General features: G+C 38.7%; 1 protein-coding gene across 6 annotated transcripts in view; it reads left to right on the forward strand.

Annotated features, from left to right (window-relative positions):
- CHCHD3 (coiled-coil-helix-coiled-coil-helix domain containing 3) overlaps window positions 1–27262 on the forward strand; it is a 257733-nt gene that overhangs the window by 189419 nt on the left and 41052 nt on the right. For all 6 annotated transcript variants that reach the window (XR_012508084.1, XM_074367049.1, XM_074367048.1 and 3 more), the window contains one exon: window positions 14909–14979. Coding sequence is in view for 5 of the 6 variants with exons in the window: in XM_074367049.1 (XP_074223150.1) it covers window positions 14909–14979 (71 nt within the window). In the remaining variant the exon portion in view is untranslated. The remainder of the gene's footprint in view (window positions 1–14908; window positions 14980–27262) is intronic.

Consider the following 27262-nt stretch of genomic DNA (forward strand, 5'->3'; position numbering starts at 1 on the left):
ATTGTACTTTCTGTAGGAGAGCCATTATACCTGAAAGCTAAGACTTTTCAATGTGCCTCTATTCACATGCATATTTCTATGCCAAATCTTTCCAAAGGCCTTTCCTTTGAAATACAAAAAGATAAACATGTCTTTGAAATGGATAGGTGATCCCTTTGCCACTTTTGAAATCTTTCTCCATTTCATATCTGAGATTTTTTAACCCTTAAATTAAGACTGACTTTTCTGTTTACCTGAGTAGCTTTATATGCATTGCCAGCACTTGAGAGAACCATTGTCACAGTTATTATCAACATCTGAGTTTGGGCACAAAATTGATGAAAGGAAATTAAAACGAGATAGATGTTCCATCTGCATTGGATCTTATTTTGTTTGGGTATTGCAGTTCATTATATGACTGTTCAAAAAGGATGATACCTCCGTGGTCAAAGAAAACCATGAATTTGTCGAGTACTTACAGAGTACCATCTGTTGCTTTGTATTGAAGACACTACAGTATTTTAAAATCTCAAGATCCAAGGCCTTACAACCCTGGTTTTGGAGCATCACACCTGGGCTGATTTGGTTATAGCACTTCCTATCTGTGGGACAATAAGCAAATGTGTAACGGTGGTTAAGCATACCTTTTCTGAAAGGTAAAATGAAGGCAGTAGCCTCTAACTTTACTTCCTTCTTGACTGGTTTTCATCACATAATCAATTGAGTTACATGGTTGCTTCCTAATTGTATTTGCTGTCGGGGAATCCAAGTCTCCACCAGCCTCCCAGCAGTTTTAACTCTTGCTCTGATGGAATTGTGTTCTTTTTTGTAAACAGGGAATCCCTAGGGCCTCTGTTCTTCCCAGGGATTTTTTCCCTTATGAATATCACTTCCCTGCAGAGTGTAAGCACTGCAGTCACATAACTCCTTTTTTAAAATTTTATATTTTTTTAGATATTCCCTTCAGCTACTAATACCTTGCTCTTAGGAGATGGTTGTCAGTAAATATTTCAGTGAGTGAAAGGTGAACATTGACCCGCTTAACAAATGGCAGAAGAATTTCAGATACACCAGGAATAAATAGGATTTCAACCATCATAATTTAAAATAGATTCCCCACCTTTAAAATTAATCCATACTGTCTCATCTGTTTTGGCCTTGTGAGTGGATGCATTTGTAGCTTGTGAAGATGCTAGGTTTTTGTTTTTGTTTTTGTTTTTGTTTTTGTTTTTGTCTCGGAGGAGAGCTGATTCGGTTTGGAACATTTTAAGAAACGGCTATGTAACTGTCCTTATTCTAAAATCTGTTCACCAAGGACTAAACCTTAAAGGAATTTAAATATTTCTTCTCTTCTTTTCCTTCTTCAAGAGGGAAAAACAAAGCCCCAAGACAACTCCTATTCTTCTGTTGTATGGGTCATCTGTTATTCATTTTAGCTGTCCTCTGTGACAACTTGAATATTTAAGTTGTTTTTCATTTTTCAATATTGTAAACTCTGATGAAAAATTTTTTTACTTAGTTTTTATACACACCCATGATTATTTCAGGTATTTCTAGAAGTGAAACCAAGTGAAAGGCATTTGAGACCTGTTGCTGTAAATTGTACAGTTTATACTCTCAGTAGCAAATTATGAGGAGCCCATTTCCTCATATACTTAACTAAAGAAAACAGCCAGTCTGATAAGGGTACAATGAAGTGATTTTACCAATCTTTGTCTCACAAATTTTTCTATAACCTATCAAATGCTGCTTTCAGGGAAGTGTATGTGCCAGGTAGCTGAGCCCTAGACCTTTATCAACCAGGAGATGTTGAAGAATGGCATTGTCTCTCTGGTGAAAGTTTTAAATAATGAAAGTAATAAAATTATTTTTAAAATTTTGGCATTGCTATGTTTTACATAGTTTCTCTCCTAGACCTTTGGGAGTGCACAATGCCAGGGGCAAGAGTAAATCCACACAGGAGAAACTGTCATGGATGGCAATTTCATGCCCCTTACCCGCCCTGCGCCACCGAGGCCCTATTGAATAGAGGTGTTCAGTGGATGCATTACAAGAATGAGCATCCTACCCTGAATGAGTGCGTCTCAAAGGTGACACAACAGGAACTGTCAAAGCATTGTGCTGATTATGTTTTGAAGCCTGGGAATGCTTTGCTGAATCAACATCTTTAGAGCACCCCTCATTAAGGCTTTGAGCTCATCACTCTGCTGAGGTCAGTCAGAATTTTTCATCTTGGAGAGGTGTGCACAGTCTGGGATTCTGAGCTTAGCTGGAGTGCTGTCCCCTTGTGTGAGCTGCTTATTTTCTGTAGTGTTGGAAAGGTACTACCTTCGAATAGATTTGATTCAATTTGTGGCGGGTGCTGAGGAGCGAAGAAACCAACTATATTTAATGTCTGTGAAAGAGTTCAAAGGTTTGCTCAGTTTTCAGGAAAGTTTTTCTTAAGTAGATGTTCTGGCTTGGAATGAGTTACTGGTGTTGGCCTCTGTTATATTTTAAAAACTCAGGTTCTAGGCAGAAGTGGGAAGAAGGCAAACTTGGTCTTGGCTTCTCCATTCTCTTCTGTCAGGATCCCTTCCTTCCCTGACCTCTCTCCTTCCTCCCAGGATTCATTTGTTACCCTCCACACTTATCTTTTGCCTTGGAAAGCCTTAGTTTTGCTCCCACCTGTTAGGAAGTTAATGGACAATAAGCTAAATAAAGGGTAATAAATGGGTTAGCTTAGAGTTTCTCAACCTGGAAGCCAAGGAAATAACCTCAGGTCTTCTAATTTCTATGAGAATCTTTAAAATTTGTTTTCTGTTCTATGATTTCTATGTTTATTTCTATGATTAATATATTTTCAGTCAGTAGGATGGACCTTACACATTTGAGGAATGCTGGGTTGGATGACCGAACTTACTACCTCCTGTGGCATTGTACATTGTGACATGCAGCTCTTGGAGGCAGAAGGGACTACAAAACTGAAGGCAGTTGTCTCTGTGTTAACGCAGGAGATTAGTTGTTTATGTATCTCACCCTCATCCCTGGGCCTGGCCCATACTAGTTCTTCAGTAAGCTCTTTTGAACGACTGAATTTTAGATTGGCCTAAGTTGGTCAGAGGGCTGGAAAAGAAGGTGAAATGGCTAAGAAAGACCATCCAGGGGAGCATCTGTTGTAAATCCTTCAGATTATTAGTATAAAATTGTGGACGATAAAGAACTAAACAGTTCATGATAAGCTTATGTCTACCTGCTTCTCCACAGTAAGGATTATTGTTGACCGCTTTCCTTGTAGCACATGGGTTTCAAGAGGACACCATGTGCACGAATGCACACCCATGTGTATGCTGAGCAAGGGCAGGAGTGTTTGTGAGTTAGGTTTATAGAGTTCTTTGCATGGAAGATGACCTGAGACCAGCTCAGGTAAGGTGGATGCAAGCTTGAGCCACGCTGGCAATACAGACGTGATGCTTTGTGGATGGAGCCGTCCGTAGGTGTGCTCTTAGATGTGTGTGTGGTGTCACCTCGTTGAGCACTGTGCAAGTCACACTCATGACCTGGAGAACAACTGTGTCACATTACACAGCCATCCAGAACGAGAGCTTCCTGTGCTGGTAACACGCAGTAATTTAAGAGTTTATACGTGTGTCTTGCGAGACATCATGGTGAATTCTCCTGTTAACCGTCCTGATGACTGTGAAGTTGCTCTGTCTCACCACTGCAGAAAACCAATGAGGCGCAGCTGTGTCAAGAGCGGAACGGTCTGAGGTGTGTAATACAGAGTCTGATCAGCGAGTGTAGGAGGGTGGCTGCTTTTCTACTTCAGGTAGAAGAGCTACAAACAACTGAAAGATTTAAGACCTTTTATTGACATTATAGACAAGAAACCTGAGAAAAATGAATACTTTATAATTAGAGAAAATGGGGACGCTCCATGTAAGCAGCGTTAATGGGAGCTGTGGGTGGGAGAGGGTCAGGCAGTCACTCTCCCAGTAATGTCCAGGGAAGTTGCCTTTCTTGCATGATACCAGTTTAGGTGTGATGCCTGTTGCAAACTGAGGCATAATTAGTTTTCTTACAAAAATGATGAGCCCACAGTAAGAACTTAACTTGCTACCAAAAGCTATTAAATAAGAAGGAAAAGTATCTCCTTCTCAGGTCCCCTTTCCAGGATTGTTTCATAGGTTTTTCATACTACTTGGACCTCTTTCTGTCCATGTCAGTACAAGTAGTAGATCTCCCTTACTTATAAAGAAGTTAGGATAAACTGTTACAAATGGAGAGAGTTCTGATAAGCTTGAATTGTCTGGAAAAGGAAACAGAAACACAACCACCTTAAGAACTAAATATGAAGGATAGTTAGGTACTTCCAGAAATACAGGGCTTTAGACACTCATTAGAAAAGCTACTTCCTGGAAATAAAGATCACATTATATGTGGTCTTATCATCACTGTGATTATTAATTATGCATTTATTTGTGTGATTTGTAAATTTATGTCTGCTCCAGTACGCCATAAGCTCCGTGAAATTAGGGCCAAGTGTCTTGTTTGCTCACCATTACACTCCAAATTCCTGGCCTCGAATCTGGCACAGACCTTCAGTATTTGTAGAATGAAGAAATGAGCAAATAATAGGAAACTCAGAGTGCCAAAATAGTGTTTGGTACAGATATTTATTTGAATTGCCCAGGTGAAGAAACCAAGGCGTGCAATAATATAACTAATATGTAACTAATATTGCTTGTGTAGTGGCAAGGCTGTCAATGAATCTAGGATTCCTGTTCTAATTAGAAAACTAAATCAAGAAAAAAAAAAAACCCTCAGACTGTAATTAGTGAAGTTCTACAGTGCCTGAAATAAAACTAGAAATGCCAGAAAAAGCTCTGAACAGCTCTGTTTCTTTATGTGAGAAATAGTAAAGATGGAGTGAAAGGGTAATTGCAAAAGCAGTTTATTAATTTTGCCAAGGTACCCAGGAGACAATGGGATTTTCATGAAATGTGTCTTCTTAGAGGTGGTAAGGCTTGTTGCTAGAGTTAAACATAGCTTTAAAAAATTTTAATTCTTCCTGTTTTTATGTTGGAAAAGGAGAGAGGCAGAAGGAAACAGATTTCTGACAAGTGGAAGCAGAGCATTTACTGCAAAGGAAAAAGATACTCCTGCTGGCTCGTTGCATTTGACTTTGGCTTTTTGTGCATCTCATGAATAATTTTAACAATGTATCAAGGCATAAGGAAGGTCTACCCCTCATTCATTTGACTTCGTATAGCATAAAAATGGAATAGCTTTAATTAGGAAGTTTATTTTTTCTTATTTAATGAAAGTCTAGAAGTAAGCAGTCCAGGGCTGGCATGGTGGCTTTGGTGTCTTCAGAGCTCCAGGGACCTAATGTTTCACTTCTGCATCCTAGCACAGGGTTTCCCTCTTTAAGTTCCACGATGGCTACTGGAGCTCTGGCCATCACGTTTATATGGCAACCTAGAAGAAAGAGAAGGGGCAAAGGGCTAAAAAGATTCCCTGCCAGCTGAGGTCAGTTCTCTTTAAGCAGCCGTCCTGGAAGTCCCACCTAACAATTCAGTTTATGGCTCAGCCTAAGCAGAAGCAAGCTGGGAATTTTAGTCTGGTTGACCATATATCCACCTTAAAACGGGGGTTATCTGAGGAGAGAGGAGAGAGGGGAGATGTTGGGATAAGCCATGGCTGATAGTCTTTTCCACAGGGACTCATCAGTTGTCTTTACTGCAGAACTTAGTAGGGTTTTTGATTTGTTATAAACTGCTAAATTAGTAATTTATTATTGATCACTAGTGACACGGATCTGAAAAAGTAGGGCCAAGAAAAATTAAGATATACTAATAGGTGTGCACAAATGGTTATAAGCAGATATTTAAGGATACTCAGGGTAAGTACCTAGGCTTTTGAGTTTATTGCTTACATAAAACAAAGCATTACTCACTATTTGAAAGATGGAGATGAAGTTTGAATCCATCTGCTTGATGATCATTCTTCAGGTTTGTACGTAGTTGTGTAGGTAAATTAATGGTGATCCAGGCTCTCATGGATTGGCTGGGGAGCCAAGTGTTGTTGGCAGGAGTAGTATTGTGAGTGAGAACCTCTGTCTTCCACAAGGAAAAGCCAGGCTCTGTGCCAAGTACTGAAGTTATACTGTCCCACTGACACAATCACCCTGAAAGATAAAGTCCTCATTTTGTGTGTTAAAAAGTGAGACTCAGTTTAAATAACCCAAACCATTCCTTGATGTACCTTTTAGAAACAGTACACTGAATCTGATATACCATGCATCTGGACCAGTCTTGGCAATTTGCAAGCTATTTAAATATTACCTTTGATTTTCCTGTCTTGTAGACAGAATTCTCCTGAGCCCCAGAAGGTTAGAGGGAAGGGAAGGTGTAACAGGAGAGAGTCCAGGAACAGTGGAGTCCAGGCCATGGGTCTGCGGAGTGCCGATAACGGAAGGTTCTTCAAGATGCCAGCTACTCAATTCAAGGACCTCTCCCCGCACTGAGAATTATCAAATCCTTCCCACTGCTCTTCTGCCCACCTATAACAGACTGTAGCATGTACAGGAACCCAGGGAAGGCAAAACTCAATATGCTCTCTGACAGAAGGTTTGTCCGGAGAAATACTGAAACTGCTTGATCGACTAAACTTGGATCATTAGTGATTAAAATAAAGTTCTTTAGCTCTCAGTGTTGTTGTGGTAAAGCAAAGTCAGGCTTTTTGATTCTGTGTAATTCTGTAAAAAGACAGGATGTTTGAGTAAGTATGAACTCTTTTTGGCCACGTAATGCCATTCAATAAATGAGTCTCAGGGTTTCTGTGCCTGGAATTATATCCAAACTACATTTGCAGCATTAAAGTGTGTCCTCACATATTTAACTCTTTATTGGAGGAAGCATACTTACCTGCATCTAGCTGATCACATATTGTAACATAGTTCCTGGGTGAGTGTAATAACAAAAAGTGTAAGTCAGTCTTGAATCCAGCTACTTAATAGTACGAATGCTCTTATTGATATCGTCGGTAGGAAGGCTTATATTGGTGTTTGTACACACTAGACCTTGTGTTTGGATGGGTTATAGAGGGATGGAGACTGGCAGTTGTTAGCGGTAATTATAGGTGAGCTTAGAAAGAGAGATCCACACCTTCAGTCAGTCTGCTCACATCCAAGGTCAGACTTGTTCCTTCTCCCATTCACTCTTGTAAACATAAGCAGAGTTGCCACCAACTTTGGACAGTGCAGGGGAGTTTATCTCTGAGAAATAGTGTCAGGCCACCAGAATTTAAATTGTCCCTTAGGATTGTGTATTATGTAGCATTTTGTAAAAGAACTGACAAAAGCTATTAAACAAATTTTTCTTGTAACCTTTTTTGATTTGTTCTTTTCTTATATGATACAGGTATGATCATATTAGTTATAATAGAACAGATATAAGATTCAGAACCTGAGAAAATATTGCAAGAATACTGTGTGCATGTTTTCTTTTGATCTAATTTAGAACTTGAAAAGATGCTTCTCAAATCTAGCAATAGTGTGTGTCTGTGCGTGTGCATTTTAAAATATACTTTTAAAGGGAGACTCTGAAAATGGAAAATGGCAGTACATCACATTCAAAAACTTGGGCCATGGCCAGCCCAAAGAGACTTGGGAATGATGCCCACTCTTGTTGACTCCCGTTTCCTTCCTACACTGTCTTAAAAACTTTGTTCTTGGGTTTCAGAATACCAGATGGGTAAATCCCCCCCTCCCCACACCTCAAATTAGAACTTCAAGGGAGATTGGAAAGAAATCTTAGAATACTTGCATCTAAAAATCAACCACTCTGTTTTGTGTATGCTTTTGTGCTGTCACTTCAGCTTTCTGTGGCAGGTATGATTAACCAGCTCAATAAACACTGATCCCAAACTCCATCCTTCTTTTTCTTTCCTCTAGAAGAAGAAAACAGAATCACTCAATTTCCCAGCCTCTTTTGCAGCCGGCGTTGTGGATGATATATCATTCTGGCCAAAGAGATGTGAGCGGAAGTCTCTGGAGAGGCCTTCTCTTCTCGTATTTACCTTCCTCAGATCATGGGCATGACAGCTGGGGGGTAATAGCTATCTTGAGACCTTGAGGACAAAAGCCAAATGGTAAGGGTGGCTGAGAAAGGAATATGGAAAAGGCCTAGTTATTTGATGATGCCCTTGGTACCTCCATGAGCCCTGGGTTTCCAACATCTGGACTTCTTATTATGTGAGAAAACTCCTTCCCTCACTCATTTAACTATGGTTTGTAGCTTAAACTATTATTGTACTGTTATTGTAGTTGAACACAAGCCTCAGCAATATCCATTCTTTCTTTCCTTCTTACCTGGCATAGCAGACTGAAGTGTTTGTCCATGTGTGGGAGACACATTATAAATGCAGTACTGTACCCTCTGCGTGTCATATTATTCCATTTACTTTAGACTTGTCTCTGTCCCATTCTGTTCAAATAAGAGCAAAAGTTTGGAATGCAGTTTAGAATTAATAATATCACTCTAACGTTTCAGTAAGTTTTGTGTTTCACATAAACTGAGTGCTTTAATAAGTGGAACAGGATGCCTGCTTTGGGGGAACTTATGGGCTAGAGACAACATGTAAACGTGTATTGCTGGTACATGGCAAATGCTTTGATAAAAGACTGGTACTAGAAGAACACAGAAAGGGCGTGAATCAGTTAGATGGTACTATATAAGAAACCATGCCAAACTTACTGGCTTAAAGCAACCACTGTTTATTTACCTCATGATTCTGCAGGCAGGTCACCGATTTGGGCTGCTCTCAGCTGGGCAGTTCTTCTGGTCTTGGCTGGGCTCACTCATGCTGAGGTGGCTGAGGTTTGGCTGATACTGGATGGCCTCAGCTGGGAAGACTTGTAGACTCCTCCATCGGGCTGGCTTGGGCTTACTGACGTGGCACCTGGGCAGGACTCCAAGAGAGTCCTAGGTTTGGAACTGACGCTGCATCTCTTCTGTTACATTCTGTTGGCCAGAGCAGGTCACAAGCACAGCTCAGATTGAAGGGGTGGGGAAATAGACTCCACTCTTCCATGGTGAGAGAAGCTGCAAGGTGTCACCAAAGGACGTGAATATAAGAAAGGAGTAAAGAGTTGTGCCCATTTTTGCAATATACCACAGGGCTCTGAGGAAACCTGGGGGAAGTCAGCAATGATTTTCTTAGAAGATTTTATCTCAAAATTTTAAAATTCAAGATAATAGCATGCTCTTTTTTATTAGCACTTAATAAAAAGTGATACCATCAGTCATCATCAGTTCTAGAATCATTTTCCAGTGTCGTCAATTTTTACTCCCTTCTTATCTTTTGAGTGTTAGTTTTAAAAATAACCCGTAAGATAATGTTGCTCTGAGATGGGAAAAGTTGCATCTCAAAAAGTGCAGGATTTGAAATAGTGTTTGGATTTCATATAGAGAAATCCCTAATTAAAGGCGATTTTGGTCTGTCATGTTGACCCATATTTGAGGGGTTCCACGAGGAAATCAGTTTGGGAATCATCATGAATGGTGTTCCTCATTTTGGAGATTTTACAGTGCACAGTAAGAATTAAAGCCCTGGAATGCCCTGGCATTAAAGTACTTTGCTATTTAATTTAGTTAATTGGATTTCATTGGAAAAGGTCAAAAGTTATTGGTTTGATTTTTATGTGGGGTAGTTAGTGTCACTGTATATATACATATATATGTGTGTGTGTATGTATGTACATATACATATACACACATATATAATTGCTTTGTGTATGGCCATATGTATGTACATATGTATGTAAATATATATCTTTATATATATGTATCCACCTTTGGAAGTAGGAATGTGGATGTTACTTGAAGCACAGACCACACAGGTCTTAAGATTTGGTTATTTGAAGATGGTCAGACAAAAATACAATTGATGTAAGCATGTACTACTACAAATGGTAAAGTTGTTTAACCAAATAACAACAAACTTAGTTATAAGGATGACATTAAAGTAACAGTAATTTACAATTGGTAAACAAAAATAGTAGTGTATACAACCTATGACCATCTCAAAACAACACAGAAAACAAAAGTGATGCTTCTGAAAATTATGATACTTCCACTGCCCGTGAATACCAGGTCGGAGGAGAAACACTGCAGCGTCATTGGTAGGTGATGTGTGAAACCAGAGCTCTTGGACAGTTTGGGGTCCACCAACAACTTGAGGACAGTACTAACAGAATGCCTTAATTTGGAACACCTTTGTACAAATTATAGGTATATTCAGTTGTGGAAAGTAGTTTTGCTGTAATTCTTCAAAAACACTGATTTATTTTTCACTTTGAATGGCAAGCTAAATAGTATATTTTTATTATCTTTTTGTTGTTCTAGAAACCCAGTAGTGTCCAAACTTAGTGTGTGTTCAGAATCACTGAGTTGCTTGCTAAGACTCGCAGCTTCTGGGTCCCACCCCCAGAGGTTCAGGGTGTGGCCCAGGAGTCTGCAGTTTAACACGCTCTGGTGGCTCCATAGTGGGTGATCCCCACTCCTTTACTCAAGGGCTGACAAAGTAGAAGGGCAGGAGTTGGGGCGACGTCCTGAAAACCCCCAAAGCTTCATCTGAAACCACTCACTGCTTCTCCTTTTTTCAAGTCCTTGCAGTAGCCCGTCTGCCTCATCCTCCCGAGAGCAGTCAGTCACCTCTTCACAGTGATGAAGGTGGGCCTGTGGTAGCAGGAGGGAGGTGTGCAGGAGTCCGGGCACTCCCAATTTTTGATAGCGAATGGGGAGGAGAGTTCACTTTGCCTGACTTAGGTCTGTCCCTCCGCAACTCCTTGTCTACCCCCTGTTCTATGTTTCATCGTCAGACTGTAGGGAATTTATACTTTCCTAAGAATAGCTACCCACTCTTTGAAGATTTTTGTTTTTGAAGGCTTTTCTGTGAGGCTCCAGTTTTCCTTATTGAGGAAGAGAGTAAATGAAGATTGACATTATGTCAGTACGGTCTAAATAGGCAGTAACATCATTTAAGAACTAATACACCATTAGAACACTACAGAAATCTTTGCTGCAGACAAGTCTCACAGTGGATGGAAAAAAGAAAAAAACTGACAGCAGAACTTTAAGGAGAAACAGGGTATTTGCATGATCTCAAAGTATCTCCTGCAAGATATTAATAACATCAGGAAAAATAGTAACTTTGCTATGGAGAAACCCTGTAGGCAACCACCTTAATCAAGTGGTCAAGATCCACAGCACCAGTAAAAAGATCTGTCAGTGTAGGGGTGTAGCCCCTGATGTGATGTGTGGAGAAGGCATGTCACTTCTGTGGTGTCCTTCTCTATAATGCTGATAATGTCAGTCTAATCACGAGGAAACATCAGACAGGCCCAAATTGCACACCTTTCTACAGAACATCCGACCAGTGTTCTTCAGGAGTGTCGAGGTCATAAAAGTGAGGCAAGACTGAGGAACTGTCAGAGATGAGAGGAGACTGAGGAGCTGGGCCAGCTAAATTCAACATGAGATCTGAGATTAGGTCCTGGAATAGGAGAAGAACAAAAACTGGAGAAACACAAATAAAATCTATAATCCAGTTGCTGCTAGTTGCTAGTATTATAACATTGTTAACTTACTAGTTTTGGTAATTGTACTATGATTATATAGGGTGTTGATGTGAGGGGAAGCTGAGTGAAGTATACACAGGAACCTTCCATTTTTGTCCCCTTTCCGTAAGTCTGAAATGATTACATAATAAAAAGTCGGCGGGGGGATGGTGGTACGTTTGTTTAGTAATGTGTAACTTAGCATTCAAGAATGTATCTCCCTCAGCCAGCCTCCTCACCGTGTTTCCCCCTTACATACTTTCAGGTTCCAGCCACACTGAATCATTTGTTGTTGATTAGCTCCTTTGGGGAACGAGGAAGGGTGATACAATTTTTGTATGTGCTACAAAATATTTATAACCAGTGTAACAATGGGCTGTGTACTCGCACCTCATTTTATAAAATATGACAATGCAGTGCAGCCCCAGCCCCCCTTACCTTCCTTTATGGCATTCAGCCCCCATCCCCTTTGACCACCCATACATAACTGCCACCACTTACAGATAATCAATAGAATTTGCTGTTTACTGACCCTGTTTCGTTATTTTGCATTGTTCAAAACTAACATAAGTTGCCTTCTTCGGTGTCATATCTGTAGCTTGCTTTTTTTTAACCCCGCATGTATGTCTAATTCATTCCTTTTTGTCACTGTGTAGATTTCCACTTTATGAATAGCCAGTATGTATTTATCCTTTCTCCTGCTGGCAGACATATTGGGAATATTTTGCTTTGTTTAGTTTTTTTTAATTTGTTTTGCTTTTTAATGATTGTTCATTTTTAAAAGTATTTTCTGAGGCCGAAAGAGATCTCTACTCCTTCTGAATTCCAGGAACATTATCCACCACTTTTAGCTTAGCATTTGTGACCTTCCATCATAATTATTTTCTTGTTCTCCTGCATCAGATGGAAAGCTTCTTGAGGATCTGATTCCCCAAGATAGACATTGTTGGGTAATAAGGATTTAATTTTGTTGAATGAGTAAATACTTGGATGAATTAAACACTGCCTACATACAGATGTTGGGTATTTTATTTCCTTAGTTGTTTTATGGTGTTGCCTCTTGGGGACTTTGTTAGAAAGGTTTATGCATTGTCAGAAACTGGTCACTGCATTAGAAATATGGAGCATAAATAAAGCCTAAAACTTAAAAAAAATTATATACTAGATTTGCAGGCAGTGCAGGTACAGGGTTTTTGTGTGTGTGTGTTTAACATCGAAGGAGAAAGTGGCAAAATCAGGGATAACTTGATCTGCATTTGGCATTACAAAACGGAAGGGAGCTCACTAATTTATATTATGGCAGAACTCTTGCTTTTGTGCATCATTCTTATTCAGAAGTTAATATTCAGTCTTGGTAATTTTGGATTTGTACCCAGAATGGAATTGCCCAAATTAGTTCTTTTCCTTCAAAATTATTTTATTTGGATGTTAATCTTACTCTACAGAAACGCTGAACAGGTTTCACAGCTCTCTTGCCCATCTTATTTGATTTCCACAGCAGCTTTGGCAGAGGTAAGCAGGGCTAGTGTCATCCATATTTTACAGACTAGGAACATGGGAACGGAATCTGGGGGAGGTTGGAGGACTTGCTCAGGGTCACAGAACAGAACCAGAAAACGGATCTTTCAGTCTCGTCCTGGCTCTGTCCAGACATTACAGTTTCAGTGCTTAAAATAAGCAAAAATATTACTCAAGACATTATTGTTTTGCCAGCATTTTAATAGATGATGCAGTAACATAATGCCCACTTGACAGCTCATCGTAGTAATGTGGGGAGTTTCTCATCAGTGTTAGTGGTACATTAGTAACTGCCTTTTTGGCTGACCTCTTTGTTAGAAGAGTTCAAAGAAAAGCTGAAACCAAACATTGGGAAAGAGCATGTTGTGACTGGTGTGTATTTTAAAGGAAAGAAAAACCTGGTAAGTGGAACTGATAGGAGAGAGTGGCACAACCTAAAGTTAAAATATCTGAGAAGACAGATGGCTTTTGGATAGCTTGAGACCTACAGATGAACGAAAACCTCTTGGCATATAGTTTGGTGCAGTTGATCACTCACGTTGTGATTTTAAAAAATGTAGAAGCAGTACACTTAGAATATTGTCTTCATGTCAGAAATGCACCTTTGTGCTTGAAAATCATAAAAAATTACAATCGATCCTTACAACTGTTCTGTTCATCTTTATTGATCAGGTGCAAGAAAGATAAATCGCAGCCCAAATAAGATTATAGTAAATGTTAGCATCGTAGGGGACTCTAGGTTGATAGAGAGCCATTCATCATCTCAAATGGTGACTTGTCCGTTGCTCCAGCCATCCCGAGTCTGCTGTCTAATCACATACCTATTGATTTTATCCGCATCCCACAAGCCTGGATGTGACTGTCATTGGGTAACCCAGATTGTTAAATGCAAAGGGGTCACTGGTGTGAAGAGGATTTCATTTTCATTTTCTCACCAACCAACAATGATCTATTAAAAAATAAACTGTCCCAATTCATGCATGGTGAACCTGAGTGATTAGAGAACGGAGAGGCACAATAGACCACCGTATTGTGTTGTGTTCTTTTGAACTGCGATGCATTTTACAGGGTATTCTATGGGGTCTGAAGGATCATGGAGTCCTTTAGGCCACCCTCTGCAGTAAGACAGTTTGCACAATAGCTAGCCAGAATGGATCATTTTTAATTTTGCTACCCCGGGAAAGGCATAACTTTGCTCTTGCAATTTGATTTATGTTGCTTGTGTGTTTATTCGTGTAATAGTGGAAACTTTTTTTTAATATAAAAATTACCTAAATCTGCCCCTTGTTTTTACTGATTAATTTGTTACAAATGTTGATGCTCTTTTGGTCATCTGGAGATGATAGAACAAATTCTACTCCATAAAGAATCCATCTTGAGTTCAGAAATACTATGTAAAAAGAAATGATCCTTTAATATCCTAGGTGTGACACTGGGATAAAAAGTAAATATGTGTGAATTTCATTATTGAGTCTCAAGCATCTTTTGATCTTGCAGTGATAGATTCCAAATAAGGGAGATCTTACCAGACTCTGCTAGGAATTTTCTCAGAAGGATCAAATAATGATGAATTATGACTTTGAATGTTTATTTTGTAGTTACAACCTATATACCAACAACTGTACTGTTACTTCAATGGGTACCTTAACATATATTTTTGTAAGTAGCCATGCCACTTAATGCAGAGAGTCTTTCTCCTACTGCTTCAGTGGCTGAAACAAGATTTTATGTAATTTTTGAAATTGCAAGTCTTGCACACATTTTGTCCTCTTGGATAGTGAAAACCCTGCTGTCAATCTTTATCCACAGAGCTCAGAGTTCTACAAAGTCACCACTGAGCAATACCAGAAAGCTGCTGAGGAGGTGGAAGCAAAGTTCAAGTAAGTTTTTAATAATTTTTTTTTGTAGTTTTAATATATTTTTATTGAAGTACAGTCAGGTTACAATGTTGTGTCAGTTTTGGTGTACAGCACAATACTTCAGTCACATAGGAACATACATACATTTGTTCTCATATTCTTCACCATAGGTTACAAGATATTGAATATGGTTCCCTGTGCTATACAGTATAAACTTGTTGCTTATCTATTTTATATGTATTAGTTAATATCTGCATTTAACAATGTTTTCATTATTTAATCTTCTTGACAAGATGAAAGTACATCTTTATTGCTCTTTGAACAGAATACAGTTTGATATTTTAGCCCTCTGGAGTACTTAGAAGTGTGTTTGGGTGGTTGAGATAGCTCCATGGTGCTTAGTGGAATTCAAATACAAGGAATAGACATTTGATGAAAGCATGTTGCAACTCAATTTTATGACCTCAAGAAATTGAAAGCAATGGTAGTAGAATTTTTTTTGAATATTATATAAGTTAGGATGCCTTTGGTTATAAGGTGTTGTTAAATTGCTACCTCTATTAATAGGAACTCAGAAACCCTTCACTTTTGTGTGATAAAATGATGGGCATGTCCAAATTTGAGTATCTGCCTTTCTCAGGTTTAAGCTGTTTCCACTTCTTCATGTGTAGCATTTAAATCACAGACTTTACCTTGCCCTTGATTTTGAAGGTGATGCTAAATTGCTACCTGTACTAATCCTTGGAATGTTTAAATGAATGTTCTGTAATTGATAGATCAAAGTGTCTGTAACCTATAGCCCTGTACTTTCCCTTTGCTGCCAGTGCTCACATTAGGTAAGAAGACATCATTCAGAATTTTCCTGGGTATATAAATAGTTCTGTTGTGTAACCTGGTAGTCACACATGTGAAAATTAGTGAAGCAAAAAAAGATGTTGTGACAGGTTTAGTTGAAAGATTACATTGGGCTCTGACCTCCTTCCTTTGCACATGTTTATAAGCATTTGATAAAATGATTAAACCCTAAGGTGGAATGTTATTTCTTTCTGCTGTAGTGCAATTTATGTGGTAATGGATATTAGTGTTATATTAGTTTTGATTTTAAAAAAGATATTTTTTAAAAGATGATTTGAGATATATTTAAATAGACAGAAACCTCCCATCTTCCTTAGTGCATTATCTCTTTGGGGGCAGCAGGGAAAGACCTTCTAAGAATTGGCCATAAATCTCACTGTTAAAGGTTAATGTGCTATTTTCAGAATTAGATATGGAACTGGATTCACTTGATTTTAAAAGGCACTCTACATATGTATGTTTTAAATTATGTTGTTATCTTTCTTCCCCCTAATCATAAAGCAATATTTTTTAAACTGTCTCTGTACTCTGAGAACCTTTGACTTGGCACTTGGGTATTGCTGCCTTGTAAGATGATAGCTATACAAATACTAAAATTTTAGATAAACCAAAGGAGATCAGTTCTGACTGGAATGGTCTGTGATCTGTGAAGTCATCATAAAGAAGATATTTTAGTTGAGGCTTGAAGTAGGGTATTGAGTAGGTGAGAAGAAAAGGTATTCAAACGGAAAATTATGCTCAGTGATTGGTGGATGACATACTAGTTAACATCAGTGGTTTACTAAGAGAAACTAGTGTGAAATATAGCTGGAAAGGTCGGTAGGGTTTTTGATTAGCTGCTGGGCTAAGAAGTTGGTCTTCATTGAGCCTGAAGTCATTGGAAGGTGTTTGACCAGGTGAGTACCCTGATTTCCATGCTCCTTTAGGAATACTAATCCGACAGTGGATATGAGGTTTGATTGGCGATGTGAGGGGAAAAAAAGAGACGGAAGTACTGGAAGAGAGGTATCTATTAGTGAAGGAGAAAAGGTGGTGTCTGGGATGCAAAAAGTCATTGAAAGATTAGATGTGAATCAGTGATGAACTGGTGTACCAGTTTGCTAGGGCTGCCACAGACTGAGTGGCTTAATCAGCAGAAATTTATTTCCTCACAATTCTGGAGGCTGGAAGTTTGAGATCAGGGTGTCAGCAGGGTTGGTTTCCTCAGGGGCCTTACTCCTTGGCTTGCAGATGGCTGTCTTTATATGGTCTTCACCCTGTGTCTGTGTCCTAATCGCCTCCTCTTAAAAGGTGCATTGGATTAGGGCCCACCTTAATGACTTCATTTTAACTAACTTACCTCTTTAAAAACCCTCTGTCTAAATTCACTCTCTGAAGTACCAGGCATTAGGACTTCAACATCTGAATTTTGGGAAGACACAGTTCAGTTCATAACATTTGGATAGAAGGGGTAGAGGAGAACCAGTAATCCAAGCTTAGCAGGTTGGAAAATTGGTGGAAGCTGGATTTCATGGAGAGAGAGAGAGGAGTCTGGTTTTAGATGAAACAAGTATCTCTTCTGAAGCCCTGCTCAGCTGCCTTGTTTTCCCACCTGGGCTAGCCTGCTGCAAAGTGAGAGGCTACATGGAGCAAAGAATAAAAGTCACAGTGACTGACCTTCTCCAGGACGACGTGGACCTGTAGGTTAGACTTAGTTTTAAGCAGTGCCTCAGCAGCATCATTCTCTTTGATCTTTAATAAGGTATGTTTCTTTATTAGATCCTACTCTCATCTGGTGTGGTAAACAATTTGACCTTTCCCAAAATGAGCTCTGGCCTTTGTACCCAGCTCCTGGGACTAACCTCTAAAGCATTGAAATTCCCCAAGTGGAAGAAGAGTCTTCTTCATATGATGGGCCCCTTGGGCCACTTGATATTAACCTGCTACCAAAGACTGGATTCAGCCACATAGGCAGTCAAGCAGGCAAGCCTGTGTAATGAGGCTCCAGTGAAACTCTGGACACTGAAGTTTGGGTGAGCGTCTCTGGTTGATAATACCCTGCATTTTGTCACACATTGATACCAGGAGGTTTGTGCATCCTGAGGACGATGGAAACATTGCATTTGGAACCCTCTCAGACTTTGTCCTGTGTCTGTCTTCCTTTGGCTGATTCTCTGTAGCAATTTACCACAATAAGCAATATAACTATGAGTTTAATAGCTTTAGTGAGTTCTGCGAGTCCTTTTACCAGATTATCAAAGCTTAGAGTTATAAAACCTCAGGTTTTATACACTGAAGGAATTTCGAGAGTTAGTTTTTCAGAGAGTAGCTTTGACTATATCATTTTTTTTTCAGCTACTACCTGCTAGGCTGAGCTTCCTAGAATATCATATTTTGATTTGTAGTGAGTTCATTGCCTTCATACTGAGAAAGTGATAGTGTTTTGGCTCTAAGACATGCTTACCATCTTTAAATAGGCATAGAGATTTCTCAATGGAATTTTGTTTCTTAGAAATTTGGGCATCTCAGATAATCATGACGCCTTCAGTCTTTTGCAAGGCAGTCTGCTTCATTCTTTCCATTGCCTGACAGAGCTGGACTCAGCAGTCCCTCTGAGACAGCAAGCTCTGAAGGACTTTGAGGGGAATTTAGTTAATTTTATCTGATGGAAGGATTCATTTGGGTGCATCTTGGTTACAGGAGATGGAAGCTTTTTATATTGCAATTTCAAGAGCAGTATTATGCATGTGATAGGAGGCCACACAAAATCACTACAAAGAGAAAGAATGCTCCAGCATTTGAAGCCACACGTGATGAACTCCAATCACATTGCTGCATCCTGCCAGGATACCTAATGGGATATTTTAGGGATACTTAAATATTAACTCACCCTTCAGTCCCTCAGTTTATAGTTTGGCAGTAAACCATTAAAACACTTTAGATTTAATGGAATTTCCCCCCCTATTTTATCAACCCACCATTCATTCATAGTGCTCCTCTGCAGCGAGCCCTCTGCTGAGTTCTGAATATGCAGCCATGAGGGAGATGGCGAGAGTCTTACCAGTGTGCGACTTAGAGTTTGTCAGAGGAGATCAAGAGGAAGACAGAATTTTAAAGTAGAACTTATAAATCCAAAGTTATTCTACATGTTGAGATGATTACATCCCTAATAAATTTCAAGTTACTAAAAATTATTACCATGTTTCCAATGGAAATTAAGTAATTTGGGATTAAGAATTTGTGCTGTTTATGTTCCTGCAAGAACTTTTTCCCCACAACAGCTTTAAAATTTTAGCTATAAAATCCAGATCACTGGGTAAATCCAGTGATTTGTCTGTTAGATAGAGCAAGTTACGGTGCTAGTTTCTGGTTCATTATCTGGCGGTAGAACCATGTTATAGCCCAGCTTACTGAAAATTATGTTCTATGTTAATCCTTATAGTCTACCTTATAGGTAATTAATTAAACAAAATGTTAAATGTTACGCAGATGGTGCTTCGCACAGATCTAGCACAAAGTAAATGCTCAATGAATGTTAGATTTTATTTTTAGTATATATTACTGTTATCATATTATTATATTATTAGTTTGTTGTTAATGTCTAACTCAGGTTATTAAACTATACACCATGGGAGAAATTTCTGTATCTAGTTCCAAACAAAATTTAGATGATGTTAAAACCTCCTGAAAGAACATTAGAGAGAGTTCTTACCATTGGGGAGATCACAGACCAGCTGGAAGACAGCATATAAAGCTCTCCTGGCAGGACAGCCCAGATCAGGACGTGGCAAAGCTGTCAGGACACATGGACAGAGTGCCACAGGGGCTCTGGTTTTTGATCAGCATCAGAATTAAGTTGCGTTGAGTGGATTGGAGCCGATATACCACATCTACAGAAAGGAAATGTTAACCACAGTGTTATGTATACGCAAATTGTTTTTAAAATATAAAAATAAATGTCAAGCAAATGTAAAGCAAATATCAAAGAAAATAAAATATCATAAAGGCAACAATGTAAACCTTGTGAAGACAATATAATACCAAACAAATGAAAAGCATTTTAAAGGTGATTGCTGTTTCATTCCCATGTTTTCCTTTAGATAATGAAGTGGTCAATTTCTGCCCTCCATAAAGGCAAAATATACGTAGGAAGTGACAAAGATCTTTGAGAATATTTTTGGACTGCTTTCATTAGAGGTGGAACTTTTCAGCGTGGCTTCAGTTTCTTTGAAAGATGAAGCACTTGTAAAGGGGTATGAGTCTGTGAAATCGGATGTGAATACTGGTAATGCTCCTTTGTGTGCCAGACTAAAGAAGGGGTTTTCACTTTTATCCTTGAACGAAGTTGTTGAAACCTGACTTACAAATTTAGGCTCATGGAAGAAGCCTGGGTTATCCTTATAACGTATTAAAAGATTAGTTACCCTGTGGAAGAAATTTAGCTGATTGTAGGGTGTCTGTGGAATGCTATGCAAGACTCAAGAGATAAAGTGGATTTTTTAAGTATTACTGTATAGTGAAAGGTTTTCTTCATTGTAAAATCCTTTCACTTTAAAATGTCCTTGGTTTTATTAGGGTTTCACTTTGACTGGCAATACTGTTTAGTTTCTCTTCGGGGTGTGTGATTTTAACAGCTACACTACGGATGAGTTAGTAAAGCTGAGGATGACATGCCAGTGGTATCAGCAGGTGTTTCCCATGTTCTCTGTAATTACACATGTGGATCATGGACAGTTTTAAGCAACAGTGTTTAAAGATCCTGCTTAATTGGCTGTAAAATAATTAAATAAGATTTTGACTGGCAAATTTATAATTCTGTTAGATGCATAAGCCAGTGCGCTTGAATGTCAATGTGACTTCAATTTGGAAATGTTAGATTAATAGAACTAATTGTACTGCAGGTACAAAGTTTACTCTGATTAATAGTCTTAAAACTCTTCTAGAAGTTTAGTCAAATAAATTTAAGTTACTTATCATTTAGCTTAAACTTTTAATTAAAACTTACTTCCAAAGTTTGCAATGTTCAGTGTTGCTGTGTTTCTTTCCAGTTTTTTCAAAATTGAGCTCCTATCATTTTTCAGTGACTCCAGCTGCCTTACTGAGTGACTTGCCTTATCAAAAGGATGAAAATTATATACTGTCGAACATGTTTTTGTATCTGCAGCTGACAGTTACCCTGCACATCGTCTCTAACACTTATTAATGTCTGCTTGTAACCTACTTTAGTGCTGTGTGAATGGCTCTGATATACCAAATGTACATGATAAATGTTTTATCTCTGATGCTCATTGATCAATTTCTAAATGATCAAATAGTTTATCTCAGTAAGACACTAATTCACATTGATCAAATTCTAAATGACCAAGTTGTCTTGGTTTCTGCTGAACACAAATTGTGTTAAAATAACATTACTTGAACATGCTGGCTTTTCTAATGCAGGAGTTATGTTACCAGCAGTTACAATGTAACTAGAGTTATTGTATTATAAAGATGTTTCCGTCATAATGAAAAGTTTACACAAGAAGAAAAGTATGCGATATTACAGGAAGAACAGGGCTTCGGGCAGGGATTTGGGCTTTTACTAACTAATTAAATTCTGCGTTTGTATTGGACCTTTTCCCCCCTTTTTTTAATTTGAAAGGCTGTGATCAGGAAATATAGCATCTGCAGTGGTGACATTTTATTCTCTGTGGTCCTTTGAGCCAAACAACATCTTGATTATTCAATTAGAGACTTAGCCATTGAAGAGGCTAAATTCTAGAAAAAGTAAACATACCTATACTCTTTGTGCATATGTTTGGTTACAATTACCTACTTAGAAGGATAAGATTGTTGTTTTTGTTTTTTAAACATCCACTCATTTATGTCAATCATCACAGTATTTTGTGTACCCACTAGAGTTTGTCCATGTGTTGCCGGGCGAGGGTATCAATTCTGAAATTGAAGAACGATGTTTATGAACTTACGAATATACTTTGTATATGAAGCCACTGGCAAAAACCCATTGGGTTAAAACATAGTTTTGGTTATTTAGTACACCCAATTCCTCAGGCAGGTTATTAATTACATCTTTGACTTATCTGTTCCATCTGTAAAATGTAAATTTTAACTGCCACTCTCTTTAGGGCATTCAAGCTGAGAAAATTTAAAAGTTGAAAAAGAAAAAGTTGTCATTGATCCTCATCTAAAACATGGACTTAAGTAGTTGTTTTATTCAGTTCTAAGACAATGGTTACCACTTTAAGTATGTTCTAGATGGTGTGGCAGCCCCTTCTGTACCTCATTGAGGGATATGTGGAGAGTAGCCTTCTACCTCTCAAGCTAAGAAGCTGTGTGTGTTATTCTCTTCCTTCCATAACCCCCCCCCCCCACACACACACACACACAAAGCAACAAGTTAGTTCCAGAGGAAGTGAGACTTGATTTGGAACATACCAGTATTTGACAGTATTTCTTATGATGAGCAAGTAGAATTGAGACTGGAAGGATAGGGGCAGGGTACAACCATTAAAAGAGGGATGCAGCAATTGAGGATAGAGTATAAACTGGTTAGAACCAACTAGACCCAAGATGGCAGATTTGACTTCCTGTAGACCTTGAGCCTCCTATATGCTCATTGTAAGACATTAGCATGCTAAATGACACACACATAGGTGCCATGACAGTTCCAAGGCTGACCATAAAAAGCCAAAAAGTGGATGGTCGCCCAATTCATGGAAATCCTGCCCCTTCCCCAAAGTATTTGGAATAATCCTCCCACTTGGTCAGCATATAAAATTACCCAGCTCATGGAAACTAAATACACTGTACCCTGGGGCCACTCTTGCCTTCTGAGATGGATCACATTTTGCCTGTAGAATGTTTATCACTCTAAATGAACTTGCTTTCACTTTACTACTATGGCTGGCTCTTGAATTCTTTTCCTGCACAAGACCAAGGACCCTCACTTGGCAGCCCATCCCAGGAACTCACCTGAGACCTGGAATGTGACCATCTTCTTGCACCCCCCTTTTCCTGCAGCAGAATTGGTTAGATCTCTAAGGAAACTTTGGGTGATTAGTGCCTTTTCCCCTCTTTAAGATTGGAGCCCTTCTAATCAGATCTGTTTAGTTAATTTCTTTTTATTCTTTTAAGTTGGAGCTCTGTCCTTGGTCTACACACTTATTCTCTAAGGATAATTGGTCTCAAGGTCAAGAGAGTCACTTGGAAGCTTCCTCATTGCTTCAGTAGACTATGTGAAGGGACCTCAAGTGGTGACACAAGCCGCTGAAGCCAGCCTGGACACATGCTGCCCTAAGTCCATGGCCTGGAATTCTCTTCCCTGTCTTAGCTGTGGCAGCCAGGGTTTGTTTGGGTTGCTCTTCCTTTAATATAATCTGTTTATGTGTTACATGTAAGTTATCAAAACCAGTCTTGTTGCAGCCCCTGGGTTTGTAGCCATAAGCACCTGAATTCATGATATGTTCCATGTGAGATAACAGATTGTTCTGTTTTCCCCTGCAGGAACATTAGCATTGAACTTTCTTCCTTAATCAATACAATCCATTAAGAATTTAGTGTTATATGAAATATTAATTGCACACTGTTAGTTAGATAAATGAAGATTCTGCCAAAATGACAGCTTGTTTCTTTCTTTGTATCATAATATTTTAAATGAGGGCATTTTGAGTTCTAAGGTGCATGGTATTTCAGAATTTCTTTATTGATCCCTGCTTATTTGAGTAACTAACTAACTACACATCTTGTAGCTCCCAAAGATGTTTCTAACTGGGATTACTAAGTTTTTCCGTCTTGCTGATTCCAACAAGAGTTTATTTCCTTTTTAAAGGATCCAGTTGGAAATAATTTAAAAAATTTTTCCTTTGATGTTTTCAAAGATGAGAATAAGTTATTTTGCTTTTTGAGTGCCACTCAGCTACAGGTAGAAAGCAGAGAAGCTTGTAGGGGGGCCAATTAGAGTTAATTACTGTCTGACTGACCTGCCACGTTTTAAAATGTCCAGGAAGACTTCTAGGATGTATATTTTTAGTTCTATCCTTGTGTCAGATTTACAAAGTTTAACCATCTTAAGCCTTGAGCATGGTTAAGGATTATATGAAAGATGTTGTCTATGCATAAAAATGATAGCTCTCAGGATGGTCTCTGGGAAGTTGTATAAGCTCAACAATGTTGTGTTATCTAATTGTGTTTATCACTTCACAGTTTGGGAAGCCAAATGCTATCAACCCTTGCTGCTCTCAACCAGATAATTAACTTACAGAAGTATGTGGGTGCCCATTCATTATGCTTGGGGTAAAACCATAGTATTAAAATTGAAACTAGAACTTTCAGGATAATTACACATGAACATACATTCCCATTGCTCATTTGAATGTATAATTACCATATCATCTTTCATGGTGTCAGTCCATCAAGGATTCCTATTTCTGGCTCTTTTCATTTTTCTTAAGATGTAAGCAAACAAAATATAAAAATTGATAAATTTAGACCTTATCATGATTAAAAACTTATGCTCATCTTAAGACACCATTAAGAAAGATTTTGAAATGGGCAAAAGACTTGAACAGACACTTCAATGGAAGATGTAAGAATGACCAATTAGCACATGAAAAGTGCTAATAACATCATTAGTTATCAAGGAATTGCAAATTAAAACCATTGGAATGGTGAAAATCAAAAAGACTGGCAATACTAATTGTCTGAAAGGATGTGAATAAACCAGATTCTCATGCTTTGCTGGCTGGGGGTATGAAAGAGCAGTCACTTTGGAAGAAGTTGACAGTTTATTATAAATTTAAAGATACGTTTACTGTGACCGAGGAATTCCAGTCCTAGGTATTTACTCAAGAGAAAAGAAAATATACATTCACAAGAAGATTTTACACATATTCATATCAAGGTTATTCATCATAGTGGAAAACTAGAAACAACTCATATGACCACAGTGGGAGAACGGATAGACAGGTTGTGGTATTCAGCAATTAAAAAAGAAAAGCAGACTATTAATTGACTGAACTGCATGGGTGAATCTCAGAAACATTATGTTAAGCAAAAAGAAGCCCAATACAGAAGAATACCCATCATGTGATTCCATTTATGTGAAGTTCAAAAATAGGGAACAGTCTATTCTGACAGAAATCAGAAAGTAATTGATAGGGATAGAGAAGGACTTAATTGAAAATGGACACGTGAACTTTCTGAGGTGTTGGGAATATATGTTACTACAATGTGAACACCTAAGATCAGTGCATTTTTTAATGTTAGTTACACTTAAAGTATCCTAAATTGTTAACTAATTTTAGTTAGGTAAAAAAATGCCCCAAATATTGGGAGTACCCTGTATCTTTTTTTAATTTGTAGTTCTTACTAAGAAATGTAGTTGATTTACAATGTTAGTTTCGGTTGTACAGCAAAGTGACTCAGTTATACATACACATACATAAATTTTTTCAGATTCTTTTCCGTGATAGCTCATTGCAAGAAATTGAGTATCATTTCCTGTGCTATACAGTAGGTTCTTGCTGTTTATCTGTTTTATTTATACTAGTGTGTATCTGTTAATCCCAAACTCCTAACCTATTCCCTCCCCTGGCCCCCTTAACCATAGTTTGTTTTCTGTGTCCATGAGTATTTCTGGCTTGTAAATAAAGTTCTCTCTTTTTATTTTTTTCTTTTAAGGGGAATACTCAACTTCTAACTGTAATTTGTCCACGGTAAAATAAGTCCCTTCAATTTAATCACAGTCTTAAGAAACTTATGATTTCTAATCCTATCCATAATCATATTTTCTTGTTAGAATTTGAATACCTTATCTCAGAGTCAGGGCTGTTCATTCAGTGTGCTTGATAGCTGTAGATGTAGGTGTAAACCTGCCGGTTTTTGTTTATTTTCATTAGAATAAGTTTTTTCCTCTCTTATTAAATTACTTTCGTCTACTGTACTCGTCTCCTTGTTAGCCTAGAGTCTTATAGAAAGGCCTGGTTAAGTTTTGAAAATAATTTTTGGTAAAGGGGTTCTAAAGGCAGCGTCTGTACATGAAACATTTATACAGTAACACTGATACTTTTTAATATAATAATTTTAGGCAGTGATTTGTTCATACTATGTGTTGAGTCCTGGCAAAATGCTTGAAAACTTGTAAAAGCTTGCATCTTGGCCCTTCCCTACATGTTGAAGTGAAAGCACACATGTTCCCATGTTAAAGTGTCGCCAAGCATCCCCGACTTGCTCACATGGCTGCCTTAAGCTCTTTTATGTGCTTTCTCATTCAGTGGCCAACAGTTGAATTGCCATGTTCCTTTTGTGAGTATGTGTGTCTAAATGCTGGTAATCAGCCGAGTCCCTTGAAAATTGATAGACGCGCTCATTAAGGGGAGTTCTCGCTCTTGGCTCCGTTCACAAGTCACCTCAGCTACCGTTTCTGGATGAGGCTGGCAAGAAATACGTGCAGTGATACATCTGGCTTTATACTCCTTTTCAAGGACTAAAACCTTCTTTTTCAGTACGTTAAACACGCTTTGTGGGGAACTTACAAGCACAAAGAAGTCAGCTATTTGCCAATTACCGTATTAACACAAAAAAGACTAAGGGCCGTTGTTTTGTGGTGGGATTTTTTTTTTTTTAATGTGCTGCCATTTGGTCTTCATTTTGTTGTCTTGTGCTTCCAAGATTACACAAATACTCATTTATTTGTGAGATGGATCCACCTGTGGAGACTCTGAAGTCCAGCCGCCTGCCACTGGTACAGACCTCCAAAAGCTGCCTGTGTGAGAGGCACGTTCAGCGTGGCTTATGATTGGGATTTTGAGGGTAGCATACACCTGTCTCTGCTTTTAGGATGAGAAATGAATTGCCAATTACTGTAGACATGTTCAGACATGACACTTCAGATGGGAGAAGCTTGCTCAGCCTGCTTTATGCTGGGCTCCCCACTATGAAACCATCAGTTCTGGAAAAGGGGTGTGTTGGCAAGGAGAAGAAAAGAGAGGGGATCAGCCCTTGATCCCTTCCTATTTCTCGTGCTTGGGCTCAGCGGTGGCCGGGAGGTCAGTGCCTCTCACCTTCGTTTCCCCAGCAGAGCTCTTGAATAAGATGAAGTGATCAAAGCTGGGTGCCAGTGCATCATCACAGTCTCATTACTCAGCAAGCTGCACACCCAGATGCTGCTGTTTTCTGCATCAGGCGTCACTGATTTACATTCATAACACCTCCATTACAGCTCATTTGGTACTAGTCGTAATTAACCAGTTCTTTTCACGATAGTTTCTCCAATATGAGAGATCTTAATGTAAAGAAAATACATTTCTGAGAGTAGAGTGTGTCTTTCAGACATCCTGGTTAGTTGGCAATAGTTGGGGATCACATGTTTTGTCACTACTTAAACCACTTGTGGTTTTGCTGTGGTTAGTTGGGTGTCGGTTTGGAGGTATTTTGTCTGAATTTGAGGTACCGTATTTTCGCAGCAGACCAA

This window comes from Camelus bactrianus, chromosome 7 (assembly GCF_048773025.1).
Source record: "Camelus bactrianus isolate YW-2024 breed Bactrian camel chromosome 7, ASM4877302v1, whole genome shotgun sequence".
Classification (NCBI taxonomy): Eukaryota; Metazoa; Chordata; class Mammalia; order Artiodactyla; family Camelidae; genus Camelus; species Camelus bactrianus.